This window comes from Trachypithecus francoisi, unplaced genomic scaffold (genome assembly GCF_009764315.1).
Source record: "Trachypithecus francoisi isolate TF-2019V2 unplaced genomic scaffold, Tfra_2.0 Lachesis_group14, whole genome shotgun sequence".
In the NCBI taxonomy this organism is placed as follows: domain Eukaryota; kingdom Metazoa; phylum Chordata; class Mammalia; order Primates; family Cercopithecidae; genus Trachypithecus; species Trachypithecus francoisi.
Genome location: NW_022681459.1, coordinates 58,740,876 through 58,757,125, shown reverse-complemented (window position 1 = coordinate 58,757,125; position 16,250 = coordinate 58,740,876). Strand labels below are relative to the sequence as shown.

The 16,250-nt window shown below is 56.6% G+C and overlaps 1 protein-coding gene across 2 annotated transcripts in view; it reads right to left on the bottom strand.

Annotated features, from left to right (window-relative positions):
• The window catches only part of SCUBE1 (signal peptide, CUB domain and EGF like domain containing 1), a 147,078-nt gene that overhangs the window by 47,122 nt on the left and 83,706 nt on the right, over positions 1-16,250 (bottom strand). Inside the window, exons 5-7 of one of the 2 annotated variants that reach the window (XM_033233693.1) lie at positions 15,850-15,975; positions 11,308-11,424; positions 7,983-8,072 (exon numbers count right to left, since the gene is read on the bottom strand). In XM_033233693.1, coding sequence (XP_033089584.1) covers positions 7,983-8,072; positions 11,308-11,424; positions 15,850-15,975 — 333 coding nt within the window. The remainder of the gene's footprint in view (positions 1-7,982; positions 8,073-11,307; positions 11,425-15,849; positions 15,976-16,250) is intronic. The other variant, XM_033233694.1, reaches the window with a different exon arrangement.

Genomic DNA, 16,250 nt, shown 5'->3' with positions numbered 1-16,250 from the left:
GACTGGAGTGAAGCTCCAACCACGGATTTCTCTGCTCTTAGAACAAATGCACGGTCCTTAAAGCAATGACACAGCCTGGTGAGCAACCTGAAACCACCCGCCTTCCTTGGGTCAGACCAGGAAATCTGGCCTCAGGAAGCTGCGGGCTACTGGGAGCTGCCTGCTACTCCTCAGTCAAGTCAGGGCTAACCGTGGCCTGCAGGCAGCGCCTGGCCCGCCCTTAGCTGGATCCAGCTAGAGAGAGGCAAGGGCAGCTTGGATGAGGAGGGCCAGCAGGAGGAGCAGGCCGTCGCCCCCCAGGCAGGTGGGGTGAAAGGGAGCCGGCGGGCAGGGTGGCAGAGGGGCCTGGTCGGGTGGGCCTCTTTTTACACATGGGCTCCTCCTGAGAATGCAGGTGAAGAGGGTGCCCTGTTCTCGGGCGCCTTCCATTTGCAGCTCCAGTGGACATCGGTATTACCATGTCGGCCTGCAGGGCCAGGGGGCCAGCAGGGTCAGGACTGGATTAGCAAAAATGGCAGGAGGTCACAGAGGGCACTGAGGTTGCATCTCAAAGGGCTTTGGGGCTTTGGGGCCCACTTAGACCAGCAGCCAGGAAACCTAGGGAGGATTAAGGCAGGGCTGCAGCCTGTTCAGATTTGTGCCAAAGCAAAGAGGGCTCTGGCTGTGGCCTCACAGCCGGTGGAGCTGGGAGACATGGAGGCTGGGCCAGAATCCAGGAGAGAGGAACCAGGGCAGGCAGTGAGATGTGCTCTTGGGTATTTAAACATTAGGTGAGAGTTGAAGGCCAAAAGGAGCAGATGGGGGTCAAGTGTGCCCCACCTCCACTGGGATGGAGTACAGTGGGAGGGCAGCTGGGGGGCAAAGGGAGGGCCACCCAAGAGTGCCAGGACCCAATGCACAAGGTGGCCTTGGGTGGGCCTCATCCCCTCTAAGCCTCAGCCTCCCATCTGGGCCAGGCAATGCCCTGAGCCCTCATCTTTTCTCTACTAAGCCCTGCCTGGCACTGCGACTCCACCTACACTCCAGCCCTCAGCACAGCTGAGTCGCCATCACCTATCTCCCACTACCAGCCCCAGCTGCGAGTGCGAGACAGTGAGGGACTCAACTAAGGGCAGGGCTCGGGACTCAACCTGGCTGGGGCCCCCAGCTGACCAGACACCAGCCACACTTGGAGCCAGTCCAGTGACTGAGGTAGCTTGACCACCTGATCCTTCTGTAACAGAAGCCCAGTCCCTGCAGCTCAGTGGGCAGAGAGGCCACAACTTGAGAGGGGCTTGCCCCCACTTTCCTTCAGCCAGCTCACCTGCTGAGCACTGGTCCTGGGGAGCTGCCCCGTGTCATCACCTCCCTCACCAGCACTCAGACCTGCCTGAGCCCCTTCCCACTTCCAAGCATGTCCAGGCTCCGGGGCCCGCCTTCTCTCTGAGCTGGATACCTGCCTGCCTGGGCACTGAGGCCCCATCCATCCCCCGGCACCTCCTCCAGGAAGCCATCATTCATGTGCTGAGCCAACTAGCCTCACCCACGCTCCTGCTCTGGGCAAAGCCCTGTGCTGTGCCTTGAGGGGGGCACCAAGCTGGCAAAGACCTAGCTTCTGCCTCCAGTCAGGGGGTGCTGGTGGAGGAAGGGTGAGTGGTGGGACAGGGGAGAGGAGGAAGGTCCAGTGAGGTTTAGACAAGCAAAAGGCAGCCTTTGCCAGGTAGAACCACCCAAGATGGCACCTGGGTAGAGAGATGATGGTGTGACCCATGCAGGCAGGGAGTCCAGGAAAGGCTGAGCATGCAGGGCCAGAGGAACAGACAAAGGTGGCTTCCAGGAGTGGGTGAATGTGCGGGGGGTGGGGCTGGGACATAGACTGGTGAAATTAGGGACACCCAGGACCCTGGAGATGGGAGCTGCAGAAGAGGAGGTGCAGACGGGGTGCAGAGGAGCTAGTGGGGAGAAGCAGGAATGCATATGTCCGGATGAGAAGTGACATTGGCCAGGCCGCTCGGGGTGGCTGTACAGTTAAATGAGGCTGGGGACAGTGTGGGACATAGTGTGTGCCCCCGGGGTCAGCCACCATTTCCACAGTGGCCTCCACTATCCTTGGTCTTCCCTGGCCTCCCAGTTCTCCAGCCTCTCTGCCTGCTTTTCTCAGGATAAATAGCCCTTTACCAGCTCTGGCCTGTGTACCAGGCCCTTCCAACCTTTCTCTCACTTCCAGCTCCTTTGAGCCTCGCAGAGTGAAGCAGGTCTTGGCCATTTGGGGGACGGGAAACCCGGGCTCAGAGGGATGCGGCTGTAGCCCCGTGAGCTCCAGTGGGAAAGCTCCTCCCTTCTCCCCCTGCTAGCAGGACAGTGGGCGCTGAGTGCAGCCATGCGGCCCAGAGGGCTTGGCTGGGGGTGGGCAGGACAGGGATGTCGGGATGGCCGGGGAGACAGGTCTAGGGACAGAAGGGTGGAGAAAAGCCAGGGGAAGCCTGGGACTCCACCTGGCCCTGCCTGCTCACCTGCAGATCCGTCCCTGCGGCTTCCCTTTCTGGTGCTTTGCCCTCCGTGCCCCAACTGTGTCACACAGGTGACACACAGTGAGTGCTTCCTACGTGCCTGGTGCCGCTCTAAGCACCTGCTACATAGTTGCTCCTTTCATCCTCAAATCTACAGGAAGTACACACCATCACGATCGCCATTTTACAGCTGAGGAAACAGGCTGAGGGAAGTTAAAAAACTCGCCTGAGCAAGCACAGCTTTCAGGGAGTGGACAGAACTGGTACCCAGGCCTCGCTCCAAGACCAAACCTCTTCCCTCTCCTCGGGATGCCTGGGGGCTCCTGCAGGTCTGGGCCTGTCTCCTGGGAGATGCCCAGGCAGTGTCTGCTGATCAAGGGAGTCACGGATGCTGCGACTGCTCCCAGGCTCTGTCTGGCACCGGCCTACGGAACACTGATGAAGATGGCTCTAACGGGACAGAGGGACAGGGAAGGCTCAGGGGCCCCTGGCCCTGCTGGAACCCAAGGTCCCCTCAGGCCAGGCACTGCTTCTTGGGCAGTGTTCCTCTTTGCTCTGACCTCCATAAGCATCTCCAAGCACCCACTCCTGGCCAGACCCAGAGAGGAGGCAGAAAAGGTTGGGCCTATATCGGACGAGGTGGAGCAGTTCAGGGAGCCAGGCAGGAGCAGCCGCAGGGATGCAGGGGGAGGAATTCCTAGCTGCCTTTCTGTGCCCCTATGTCCTCATCTCTAAAACACTCGCACTGCTCTCAGGGTGGCTGTGGGGTTCAGGTAAACATGGGGCAGAGTGCAAGGCCCAGAGAGAGACTGGGTTGAGTGTCAACTCAGATTGGGGTCCCTGGCCTGCAGCTCAGGCCCTGCTGCTCTCCTGGTTGTGGTGGGACCCCTGGAATGGGCTGGCTGTGAGTTCTGCTGATGTCGTGCCCACAGGAGGAACATCACAGCCAGAAATGCTGCTGGGCCTGCAGCGCCGTCTCCCTCAGGCCTGTTCTGCTCCTAACCTGGGGCCCTGGACTTGGGAGTCCACAGGGCTGGGACCTTGGCCCAGGCTTTGCTCACTGGCTATGTGGCCTCCCTTCTCAGGGCCTCGGGGTCTTCATCTGTGAAGTGGGGACAGCTGCCTCCCAGGGCTGTGGGGAGACTCACTGGAGAGCTGCCTGGAAAGTCCCTTGCAAATGACAGAGGGGTTGAACGGTACTGGTGAGGCAGGAGAGCTGGGGCAGAGGGAATGGGCTGAAGATGCACGCCCAAGGCTGCCTGAGGAACAGTGGGTGCCCACAGCCGGGGCAGCCAGTGGAGTGTCCGTGAGCGGGGTGGGGTGCATCCCACACCCTCAGGACCGGTTTCAGAAGAGGCTCGTGGTCCTGGGGCTCAGCCAGGGAAGAGGGCAGGTGTGGGCTCTGCCCTAACGGAGGGTTCCTTCAGCCCAAGCAGAACCATCTGTTTTAGGCACAATAATGCCCCCTTAAAATGCCCACATCCTAATCCCCAGAAACTGTGACCCTACCTGGCAGCAGGGACTCTGGCAGAAGGACCACGAGACGGGAAGTTATCCTGGATTATCTGGAGGGGCCCAACGTGATCACAGGGGTCCTTGAGGGTAACCGAGGGAGGCGGCAGAGGTGGGTCAGAAACAGCGGTGAGGACTGGGGTGGGTCAGGCTGCTGGCTCTGAAGGTGGAGGAGGGGCCGCGGGACAAGGAACGTGGGCAAGCTGGAAAGGCAAGGAAGGGGATTCGCCCCTGGGGCCTCCAGAAGGAAACAGCCCTGCTGACATCTTGAATTCAGCCCAGTGAGACCCAGGTCAAATGTCTGACCTACAGAAGATAATAAACCTGCATCGTCTTAAGCAACTGAGATTGCAGGAATCTGTTAGCAGCGACAAGAGGAGCGGAATACTGCACCTATCCTAAGCGTGCTCCAGGGAGACGGGCTTGACTGAGGACCTGGAGCTGACCAGCGTGGCGTGCTGCACCCCAACAACCTTGCCACAAGCAGCATCCCGGGGGCCTGAGGTAAGCTCCCATGATGCACCTTTGCTAGGTACCCAGATGTTTCATGTAAGTCTCCTAGATAATTGAAATTTATCACTTTAACCTGCAAATCCAACAATTTTAACTGATTGAAATGGGAGTCTACAATTGGTCACACATTTTGAGGCCTCTTTAAAGTAAACATAGTTACTCTGTTCTTCACCTGGGCTCAGGGACTGGGGTGATTATGACAAAAAACAACTGCCGGGCGCAGCTGAGAATCCAGTGGCCCAGGCCGCTGTGCTGGAGGTATTCTCTCTCTCTGGCCACTCTAGACTTACAACAACTGCGCCTCCTGCTGAGGGCACCCCCCTCCCTCACTGGAGCCAGAATCCCGGCTCGGTCCTGCTCAGCTGCATGGCTGGAGCCCTTAGCCCCTCTGAGCCGCAGTGTCCTCCCCTCCGTGGTTTCTAAGAGATGGCCACTTTGGCTTGAAGGTTCCGCCAGGGGACGGGGGTCTGAGCATCTGAGCCACTCTCGTGGGGAGCTGGCCAGTGCTGCAGTCAGGGGCACAGACTCTGGAGCCAGAGTGGTCCAGGGTCTGACTTTGCTGTGAAACTCCTCGGTGTCTCACTTTTCTCATCTGTCACTGGCCTTCTGCCTGTGCCTGTCCTACCCTTCCCCCCTCCCAGAACCCCAAAAGGGGCTCAGGCTGCCCACAGGCCCAGGATCTACTGGGACGAACTGCCTGTGATCTCTCCCACAGGCCAGCAATCCTGGCAGCGTGAACAGATGAGGATGACCCAGTTCTGAGCCCCTCACCATCTGGGCTGCCCTCCCCACGTAGCGACTGGCTCTGAATGTGATGCCCCGGTGCGCCTGACCAGCATGGGGCAGGACGGGAACGGCCACCTCCCTTACTCTCCATACCTTGCCTCTATTAATACAGCATGGGGCAGGACGGAAACGGCTACCTCCCTTACTCTCCATACCTTGCCTCTATTAATACAGCATGGGGCAGGACGGGAACGGCCACCTCCCTTACCTTCCATACCTTGCCTCTATTAATACAGCATGGGGCAGGATGGGAATGGTCACCTCCCTTACCTTCCATACCTTGCCTCTATTACTATAATGTGGGGGCAGCCACACCTCATCAGGAGCTACTGGTTAGGGCCTGAAGTCCAGCAGGATCCTGTGTCTTTACCCCACAGGCTGTTCTTAGAGGAGATGGTGCTAAGAGTGATGAGCTTGTGAGAGAGGCTCACTTGTGCTCTAGACTTGGGGCCCCCAGACTGACCGTCCTCAGAAGCCCGAGTCTGGTTCCTAGTTCAGGGGTGAGGCCTTGGCTATTGGCTCTCCCTTTGCTTTGTGTTGGAGGAAACTGGAGAAGTCTGTTCTGTCTGGGGCAGGACAAGCTCTAAGGGGTGGTATGGGAGGATTCTGATCATCACAGAGGTGGGGGTGCAGGGGAGGGTCCCCCCCCAGATGCCTGGCACAGAGATCTCCTTGATCTGTTCCTTCAGTCAGTCAGTCTCCCAAACCCAGGCTGCGGCTACCTGCATTCTCAGGGCCTCCCTCCTCAGCTCCTGACCCCGCTCCAGGGTCTGGTTCTGGGCCTTTATTCACTGACTCTCATTATTGAACGCAAGCACAGAGGGCCTCCTCCCCACCCTGCACTACCCATTTACAGGATGCCAACCCAGCGCGGTCCTCTTCCACCACCCATCCTCTTGCTGGGAAGGTTGTGGGGCACCTGAGGGGCCCCAGCTCCTGGTCCTGCCTGGCTGTGGAGCTCTGGCCTCAGAAGGTACTGCCCACTTCTCCTAGTAAGTGAGACCGAGGGCCCTGGGCCCCCTGAGAGCTGAGAGTGGCCTCAGAACACTGACATCTCTGGGGCTCCCTCCACCTGCCCCCAGCCACCCTTCCAGAAAGTCCATAGCACTGACTCATGCCTGCCTGGAGGGCAGTGGTCACACCTGTTGGCTGTGGCTGAGACTGGAGGCTCAAAGCCAACCCAATCTGCCATCTCCGGCTCTTCCGAGGCCAACCTGGACTGCCCGAGTCAACAAGACAGACCCGTCCAGAGAATTTGCAGAGAACTAGCTTCCAGCCTGAGCTTGCCCTGTCTGCCTGTGTGACCAGAGGTGAATGCTCTGACCTCTCTGGTCCTTACTCTTTCCATCTGAGAAAGAGGGCTGCACCTGTCCTGTCCAGCATGGACTTAGGGTTCATAGAGCACCATCAGCCAGACCCATGAGCGCCTCGAAGCCCCTAAGGAGTGAGCAGGCCTGAAGCCTTCTCGGCAGCACACAAGGCCATATCCCCTGTGGCCCCCAGACCTCCCTCCTGCTTCCTCTCTAGATGCCTGGGTCCCCCCGAGGTCCACAAGAGGGCCAAGAAACAAAGCCACCTCTCTGGGACCTTCAGGCTCTGACCTTCCCATGGCCCTGCAACCCTGATGCTTGAGACAGCCCACACTGTTAGGACTTCTGGGTAGAGCTCAGCCCTGCAGGGTGGTGTGTGACCTTGGGCAAGCCAGGGCACCCCAGCGAACCTTAGTCTCTTCTTCAGAGAAATGGAGACTGCACTCCCTGACCTCATCGCTGCAAACACTGGTGTGAGCTATCTGAGAGCCATTAAGAAGGTCGTGACAACCCTAGGCGACCACAGCTATGCTCAGGAGGTCCTGGGCAGCTGGCAAAGCCCAAAGGCCAGCAGAACAGCGAAACTGACTGACAGAGAAGAACGAGTAGATGAGGAAGTCTGCTTTCCACTGCGCACACACTGAGCTCTGTCCAAGAGCAGTGATATTTCCTCTTCCTTCTCTTTCTCCTCACATCGGTCCCTGATCAGCCCTGCCAGCAGGCTTCCCAGGACACCCTGAGTAGCAGGTGGCTTTTTCCGTGAGAGGTCCTGGAGGTCCTGACTGGTCGCTTCCCTCCCAGGAGAGGAGATGGGTAAGGACTCTTCTGCCCAGACCCGTCTACTCAAATGCCCTCTTTTGCGGCTGAGTCTCAGTGCTGCTGAATCCTAACTGTGAATGTGGGTGTTTACGCAAGTGGGGGAGCTTTACGGCACAGGTCTCCTTACACGCACAGGCCAGTGGATACTAGCCCGGGGTTCTTTGCTACAAACACACAAACAAAGAACAAACGTGTTTGATGGAGGGTAAAAACTTTAAAAAGGAAAAAGTGAGTTCACACCTGGAGTGGAGCCCCCCGCACTCACACGACACGCGGGACTGCACACACGTGGGCACACCCCACAACCCAGACATATGCGCCCACATGCACATGTCACACCCACACACAGCACACACACGCCCATGTCCACATGCCAGTGCACACCCGAGACACACACTTGCACACACATGCACACAGGCGCACATACACACGCGCAAACACATGCACACATATGCAAACACACGCACGCACACACGTGCACACACACGTACACACACACGTGTACACACACACACGTGCAAGTACGACAAAGGAAGTGGAAGAAAAGTGTTACCCATGAGTAGCCGCCGTTTCACCCGCTTGTCCACATCAGCTACTGACGTGGCATTGAACTGAGAGCGCTCAATTGCAGCCTCATCCTTCTCTAAAACACAAGTAAGGGACAAACACGGAGCCAGTGGTTAATGACAGCCCACTTCCCGCGGCCCAAGACAGTCAGCCTCTCGGCGTGGTGCACGCAAAGCCAACACAACACGCCGGCCAGCTCGGCATCCTCGCCAAGGGGCTAATCCCAGGAACCTCCAAGGTGGGGGTGTTCAGGGCAAAGCAGAGAGGCAGCGAGGGCGGGGGCGGAGGCGGGGGGACGTGCAGGAAAGGAGGAATGACCACAAAGTGACCTGGGACACAGAGGGGACTCAGGGCCCATGGGCAAGCAGACAGAGGAGGAGGCTGAGGTCAGGGCAGACAGGACTTGTCTGCAGAGAGCCACAGAAGCAGAAAGCACCACCATGGTGCTTTACGGTGCTTTACGGTGCTTTACGGAGACACAAGTGATTACAGACCCCTGTGGCTCAGGCTGGAGAGGCAGGCACAGGACAAGGCACATGACAAGGGGACAGGGCCACAAGGTCCGGTGATGGATGCACTGAGACAGCAGAGGCTCTGTCACAGGGATGTGAAGGGGTGTCAACACTCATGCAAAATTAAGAACGAAACAGCAGAGAGAGAGAGACACACACACACACACACACACACACACACAATGGATCCAATAGAATAGAAAGAAAAACCACGGGATCGATTTGGGCAGCGCTGGTTGCCTGCTTGTCTATAGAGGACTAGGGCTAAACATTCAAGTGCTCAACAAGGGGATGCAAAGAGGGATCCCTTATTTTAGGAGCATGCAGGGGACAAGCGGCCCCGAGCGGGCCAGGGAGCATCCTGGCTATGCCAAGAGGCTTCCTGTGGAGGGGCAGGTGAGGTTAGCTGGGTTGATTTTCTTTGCTCAGAGGGAAATGTGTGGAGACATTCGTTCCCAAGGGGGACATGGATGAACAGTGGGCGAAGGCAGGTGAAGGCATCTCTTCCTGGCCGGGAGTGGAAGTAGCAGCAGCAGGGGCTGGGTAAGGAAGGTGATTTCTAAGGAGAGGGGAGGGAAGGTGGGGCTGGGGAAGTTACTTTAGAAAGGAGATCCAAGCAGGGGCCTTCACATGCAGTAGACATCGAAAAATAAAAAAGGAAGAAAGGATGATTCGGTGGACGAGACAAGATGTGTTAGACAAAGGCTGGGTGTGTCTGGCCCGGCAGCTCTTTGCACTGCCCCTGTGGCCGCAGAGTCGGCTCCAGCAGAGGCGGCAAACCCTGCGGGAGACCTCGAGCAGACGAGACAGGAGGGAGGCTGGGTGGCCTGGAAGAGTCCCGGGCCGGACAGTGGAGGGAGAGAGGCCGGAGGAGAGGAGGTTCTAGATGGGATCAGGCTGCAATAGAGACACTGGTTTGAGACCGGGTTTGGCTTTTAATTCTTTTTCAATTGGTTGGTTGGTTTGGTTTGGCTTTTGGCTCTGAAAATAATTAATGAACGTCAGTTATCAGACAAGACAGGCAATCAGGGACCATCACCAGAAAAGCAAGATAAATGAGATAAAAATGAAATATAAAATGGTTGTCTGAAAGAAGAGACCACACAGAGGAAGGGAGGGCCACCGCAGGCAGCAGAACCCGTGATGACAGCCCCGGACTACAGAGGTGACAGCCTGGCACCCGCCCAGGCCCTGCTCCCTGAGACCCAAGGGAGCAGCGTCCTGGGGGACAGAGCGGGGGTTGGGGCACACCCTGGCCTCATGGGCTTCTGTCTGCCGACCAATCCTTTCCTGTCCCCTGAGTCTCCCTCAAGAACTATCTTCCAGATTGACAATAAGAAATGGGGCCTAAAGGCCGGGCGCGGTGGCTCAAGCCTGTAATCCCAGCACTTTGGGAGGCCGAGACGGGCGGATCACGAGGTCAGGAGATCGATACCATCCTGGCTAATACGGTGAAACCCCGTCTCTACTAAAAAAAATACAAAAAACTAGCCGGGCGACAAGGCGGGCGCCTGTAGTCCCAGCTACTCGGGAGGCTGAGACAGGAGAATGGCGTGAACCCGGGAGGTGGAGCTTGCAGTGAGCTGAGAGCGGCCACTGCACTCCAGCCTGGGCAGCAGAGCAAGACTCCGTCTCAAAAAAAAAAAAAAAAAAAAAAAAAAAAAAAAAAAAAAAAGAAATGGGGCCTAAAAAAATAACTGACTTGTGTTGGGTTTCTAACGTTTGCCAGCACAGGGAGGGTTGAACTCTGGCACCAACTCTGAAACTCCTCCCTTTCTCAGTTAAAAAATTTGCTGTTACTTATTTATTTATTTATTTATTTTGAGACGGAGTTTCGCTCTGTCGCCCAGGCTGGAGTGCAGTGGCCGGATCTCAGCTCACTGCAAGCTCTGCCTCCCGGGTTTATGCCATTCTCCTGCCTCAGCCTCCCGAGTAGCTGGGACTACAGGCGCCCGCCACCTCGCCCGGCTAGTTTTTTGTATTTTTTAGTAGAGACGGGGTTTCACCGGGCTAGCCAGGATGGTCTCGATCTCCTGACCTCGTGATCTGCCCGTCTCGGATAATCACAAATATTCAAGCTTCCTCTTGGAAATAGGGACCAGGAGGAAGGAGGTGACGGAGACTCAGATCAAGACTCCGTGTGACAGGTGAGAGATGGGCTGGGGCAGCGGCGGGAAGAGCGGACTTCAGGTTGGGGAGAAAGGCCAGCAGGGGCCCGGCAGCTCGGAGAGACCAGCAGTGAAAACACACCCACGCAGGGCCTACACCGTCCATCTCCCCTGGAGGTTAGTCACTGACCACTCAAAGCAGAGTTCTGAGGAAACCTCTCGGTTTTCCAGACGGCTGTGGGCAGCTCCCACGACTAACGTGGCTGTGTGCAGTTACCTGAATCTGGCTGTTTTCCATATTGGGGAGGAAACACTTGGGCTTCTGGAACAGAAGGTCTTAGGTGTGTACACCTCCCTTCTCCCCACACACCCCCTGCCTGGGGCCACCCCTCACTTCCAGGACGAGGACGTGCAGAACCCCCGCTGCTAGGGAGCCCACGTCAGGTGTCGCCAGGGAACACAAAGCAGAAGAGCCTAGTCCTGGGGGCTGCGGGCCCAGAGAAGCCTCCCCAGAAAGCTTCCCCAGGTGTGCCGGCCATCCCCACCATTGCCATGGGCTTGCCTTTCCTGGCTTCCCTGAAGCGTCCTTCCAGGGAACCTGGATGTGGCAGGGTGCTGGCCCTGCTGGTGCACGCATGGGGGGTGGGGGCGGGGGGTGCAAGGGTGCTGTGCGGCAGAGGTGCCTACTTACCGATGCACGTGCGACCGTCTGAGTGGAGGGCGTACTTCTGGTGGCAACCGCACATGGGGCCTGTGTCTGTGTCCTCACAGCTGTGCTGGCAGCCTCCGTTTCCATAGTTACAGGTTACTAGTTAGGCCCAACGTGTACACACGTGTGTATAAACAGAACAACAAAAATGATTAGTTTGTCGGTGTTGGCTGCTTCCTTCAGGGTTTGGGGAAACTGAGGCCTAAGAGCATCAGTGGGTAGGGTCATGAGGCTCGCCGGGCAACGGGTATGCGTTTCCCTGCACTTCAGCCCCTCCAGGGACCAGGCCTGGAGTCACTCACTCCCTATAGCTGAACTGGGGTGGGACAGAATGGACTTGGGGTCGTCTAGGCTTTGATCAGAGCAGGCACAGAGCTGATGCGCTCCGATGGCGGTAGATGAAGACAGTTTCATCCTTCCCAGGCTGCAGGACCCTTTACAGCCGCCTGTCTCAATGGGGCAAATGTTTGTCAATGCCAGGATGTACTTGTCAAGCTGTCGGGGGAGGGACAAGGTGGCCCGTGGTTCCAGGTGACGCTCATTTCCTTAGTTCTGGCAGAGCTTTCCTTCCTCTGTCTGTCTTGGGGCGTGTGGATGTCTCCACGGACGTCCCCTCTTAGAGTCCAGGGGCCATCTCAAACTCTATCCTTTCAAAGCCCTAATCCTCCGGGAGCTCGGCAATGTCCGAACAGACAGACTCATGCAAATTAATGTCATCTGAGGTACGGTTTTGAAAATCACCTAAATAATAACCACGTTCCACTGTTTTCAATGCCTGTGGCCTGGAGGATCTGGTGCCTTTCAGCCCAGAATCTCAACATGTTTCACAACATCAGCAATCTGGGTTGGCTGAAAAGCGGGCAGAACAAAAAGGAGTCTGAAGTAGATAAAACTACAAATTCAAGTTTATTTAAACACATGGTCCGTTTCCAGGGTGAGAGAGATCTCTAGAGGGGAGAAAGGTGACCCAGGTGCTCCCCAGGGGGTGTAGGGCCCCTGCCTTGCGATGCTGGCGAGACAGCTGCACGCCCATCACCTGAACGCAAATGTGCACGAGGACCTCAGTGGGGCGTGTTCTTGGATACTTTAACCATCTGTCCAGAATTCAAGCTACACTCTAATTTATTATGCAAAACCCTAATGATCAAATATACAAAAATAAATCTCAGACCAAGTATGGTTAGAGGGGGCAAAAATCCCAAATCCTGAGAGTTTGAACGAATTCTGTTCTATTAGGTTGACCCCTGAGCACAGCTGGTACCAGAGGTAGGTCAGTTGGTGGCAACTCCCAGAGAAGGATCTCAAACATTTCAGAACTGACTTCTCAGCTCATCTCCTTCACAGAGACTGACGCAGAGCCTTCCTGCCCACCTGTCCCGAGTGATGGGGCGCCTCAACCTTGGACATGTGCCATCTCCACAGCGGGTGAGGAGGATGTCAAGAAAATGGCTTCATATGGGGACAGGTGTCTGCTCAGTGCCTCAGATGCTGTAACCAGAGGCTCTAAGTGGCTGCTCCCTCTTCCATAGGGGGCCGAGGACCATCCAGAGGAGGGAACTGAGGACCATCCAGAGGAGGGAACTGAGGACCATCCAGAGGAGGGAACTGAGGACCATCCAGAGGAAGGAGCTGACTTCTAGGGGGAAATTTCAGGGACCTGAAAAATGCTTCCAGAAACACAACTGGGCTTCAAGCACAAAGCCCTCCAGCCCCTTCTCCTCAGGAGTGACTCTTCTCCGGGGTGGAGCTGACACCCTGGATGATGGCTCAACTTTCATCTCTCAACGGCTTGTCTCAATGGCCAGGAAGGAACCCAAGGAAGCCAGCGATTCCGGGAGGCTGCAGCTCCGTGCAGATCTCAGGCGATGGGGAGAGATCCAGGTGGAGCCCACTTTGGGCTGGACGTCGTGTGCCTTTCTAGGACCCAGGAGATTCCTGTTTCAGAGTGGGCAGGGTTGCAGCTGGGGAGAAGGTCGTTCTTTTTGAGCTCCATCTCCTCCTGGAGATAGGCTGTGTCCGAAAAGTGACTCTAATGAGGATGGAGGCCTGTCTGAGGTAACTTGAGGGGGATGCAGGCTCTGGGGCCCTTGTTCCCTTCACATAGTCATTTGTGCGTCTCACAGACCCCCAAGGGTCAAGCCTTCGAGTACTGGAGAGTCTATGGCTTATACACAGAGATGTCTGAGCTCAAGCTCTTGTGAAACGGACAGAAGGATGGAGAAAACCTCCTCTGGCCCCAGCCCTGGAGTGGGTCCTGGGCTCTGGATGGATGATAGCTTGGTTCAGAGCCCTGCAGTCCTCTTGAGCCACAGAGGCTGGTTGGTTAAGCCAGGCCTCAGCCCCCAACCCAGCTTGAGATTTGGAATTTCCTGGAAGGCAAATGACTTCAAGGACTAGAGCGAATGCCTCAGAGCTAACTTTACACCAGCCTTGCCTCATGAACCTCACAGAAGCAGCCAAAGCTGGGCTGGCTGGGCAGCCGCCTGTGCAGGCCCTTCACCGGAGGCCTCAGGTCCCGGAAATCACATCAGGCTCTCCATACCTTGGTGATATTCAGCCACCCACGGAGAGGGTGGGACTGTTGTTTCTCAAGCCAGCACATATTCCAGGCAAGGGTTGAGCCCTTCCCTGACGGGGGCAGCTGGGGTGAGGATTGTGGGGGGTGTCCTAGCTGCTCACAGGGCCCTGCCTAGTCCCTGACCTCTCACATCAGGCTGGCGCTCAGAAGATGCTCTCTGAGCAAACTCCTTCTCCTTGTAGTGCTTGTGCTATGGGGTTAGGGAGCAAGCTGGCCCCAGCCAGGCCGCCTGCAGCCTCTCCCTGGCACTGGCTCAGGGCCTGGTCAGAGCAGGCCCTCGGCCTGTCTTCTGCCTAAGGGAATGCACTGTCCTTCTGGCCAGGGCTATCCACAAGCCTGCTGACTCCATGCATTTGTGACCTTGGCCTTTCTCATGAGGAAACTCAGATCACACAACAGGGGGGACTGGGAAAGCTGGAGTCAGCATCTTCTGTTCTGAGCTGGCCGGGGGCAGAAGACTTCTCTGCAGCTAAAGGAATCCATCTGGTGTGGAGAGGGGGCCTGGCTGGAGCCCTGGGGCTGGAGGCTGGCACTTCCAATGGAGACTGCCACTTTTGGTCCTGCCCTGGGTGACAGTATACAGGCTTATCTTGGCCATCCCACAGCAAAGAGCCAGGAACACAGAGAAAGGTGGTCTGCCTCTCGGACCACATCTGGGGCAGAAGGAAGCACCTCCACTTTGGAGAATGGATGAATCACATCTGGTGTACGTGGGTCCCCAGGGTCTTGGTGACTGTTCTAGGAGACCATGAGTTGGGACGGGTGTGGCAAGGCACCCACAGGACAGCTGATGACAACTGAGAGGATCAGTGACTGTGGACGATGGACTCTCCACAGAATGATGGGTGGAAGAACGGTCATTTTCTTTGTGACAGCAAGGCAGCCTCGGCCTCTCATTTCTACAGCTAGGGTGAGGACCACCTTCTCTGTTGGGAGTTGGAACTGGACACTTCTCCCTAACATTTTTCTGCATTAGAAAGTGGGCTTGAAATGAGGCACTTGTCTCTGGCCAGAGATGGAAAGTGCTTCCAGCAGTCTCCTTTGGCTCTTTGTAAAAAAGGGCAAATATGACATCACGTTGGCTATCCCTGGTGCCCTCATCTTCCACGAGGAGAGGCCCATCCCGCCATCTCCCCACGCAGCTGTGGGGAGGATGCACTGGCTCCCAAGCTTCTGAGTTCAGCCACTGTTCTGCTTGGTTTCCTGGCTCCTACTCCTACTGGGGGACGGGGTGACCCCATTAAGAGGCTGGACTACACGTGGGCCCTGTAGGCAGACCACCAAGCAGATCCTGAAATGGTATCTTTGGCCAGAGGCCTCATTCAGCCCAGATCTCCCAGAGCATCACCATCGGCAGGCAGCCTTGCAGGGGTCAGATTGTGAGTTCTGATCTTTAAATTTTATTTCAGACATGCGGTCTTGTTATGTTGTCCAAGCTGGACTCAAAGTCGGGCTAGAGTGATCCTCGCTTCTGCCTCCCAAGAAGTTGGGACTATAGGTGTGCAGAGTTCTGATCTTCGGTCCCGGAAAAAAGGTCAGCACAGCCCAGAATGATGCCACTTCAGAACCATACTCTTTTCCTTCTTTGTACTACTCATTACCAGGGGCTTCCCAGGCCCATCGAGAAACCTGGTCCTGTAGACCTCTGTGCCACGGCCCCACCATTCCTGCTGCAGAGCTTAGGCTCAGGGGCTGCCATAAGATCCAGCCCAGCTCCTGGGGCTACACTGGTGGTGTCATGCTTGGTGCGGAAAACCCCAAGGCTGGGGTTCACAACCCTTATCCCTTATGCCCTGTCAGGCCCCTTCCTCAGGCCCTGCCCTTCTCTCCACCCCATGGGGCTGGGGACCCTCCCTGGTCAAAGCCCAGCAGACTGGACAGACCCTCCAGAAAGCAATGGTAGGAGACGCATGGGACGTTTGACCCATTTGTCTCCATCTACCTACGTGTGCAGTCCTTCTGGTTTTGGGCAAGGTCAAAGCCGGGCCTGCAGTCGCAGGCCACCCCACCTTTGGGCGTCTCCCGGCAGATGTGGGCACAGCCATGGTCTTTGTTCATGCAGTTCATACCCTCTGGGAAGAGAGACAGACAAGAGACGGGTTGGGGACCAGGCCGAGAGGGATAGAGAAAATTTCAGACTGAAAGGGGATAGCCAATGATATGTAACAATCAGACGGGCTATCATTACATGTATCACGCACACACACCCATGTCTGCACACACACATATGCGTGTGTGCAGCAGCCATCTACATGGATATCCCTCAGGGAGAAAGCAAGAGCATGGTGCCTGGGTCTAGATTCAGACTTTGCTCTGTGGGTTACACTGTAAATGGTACCTGGTGACC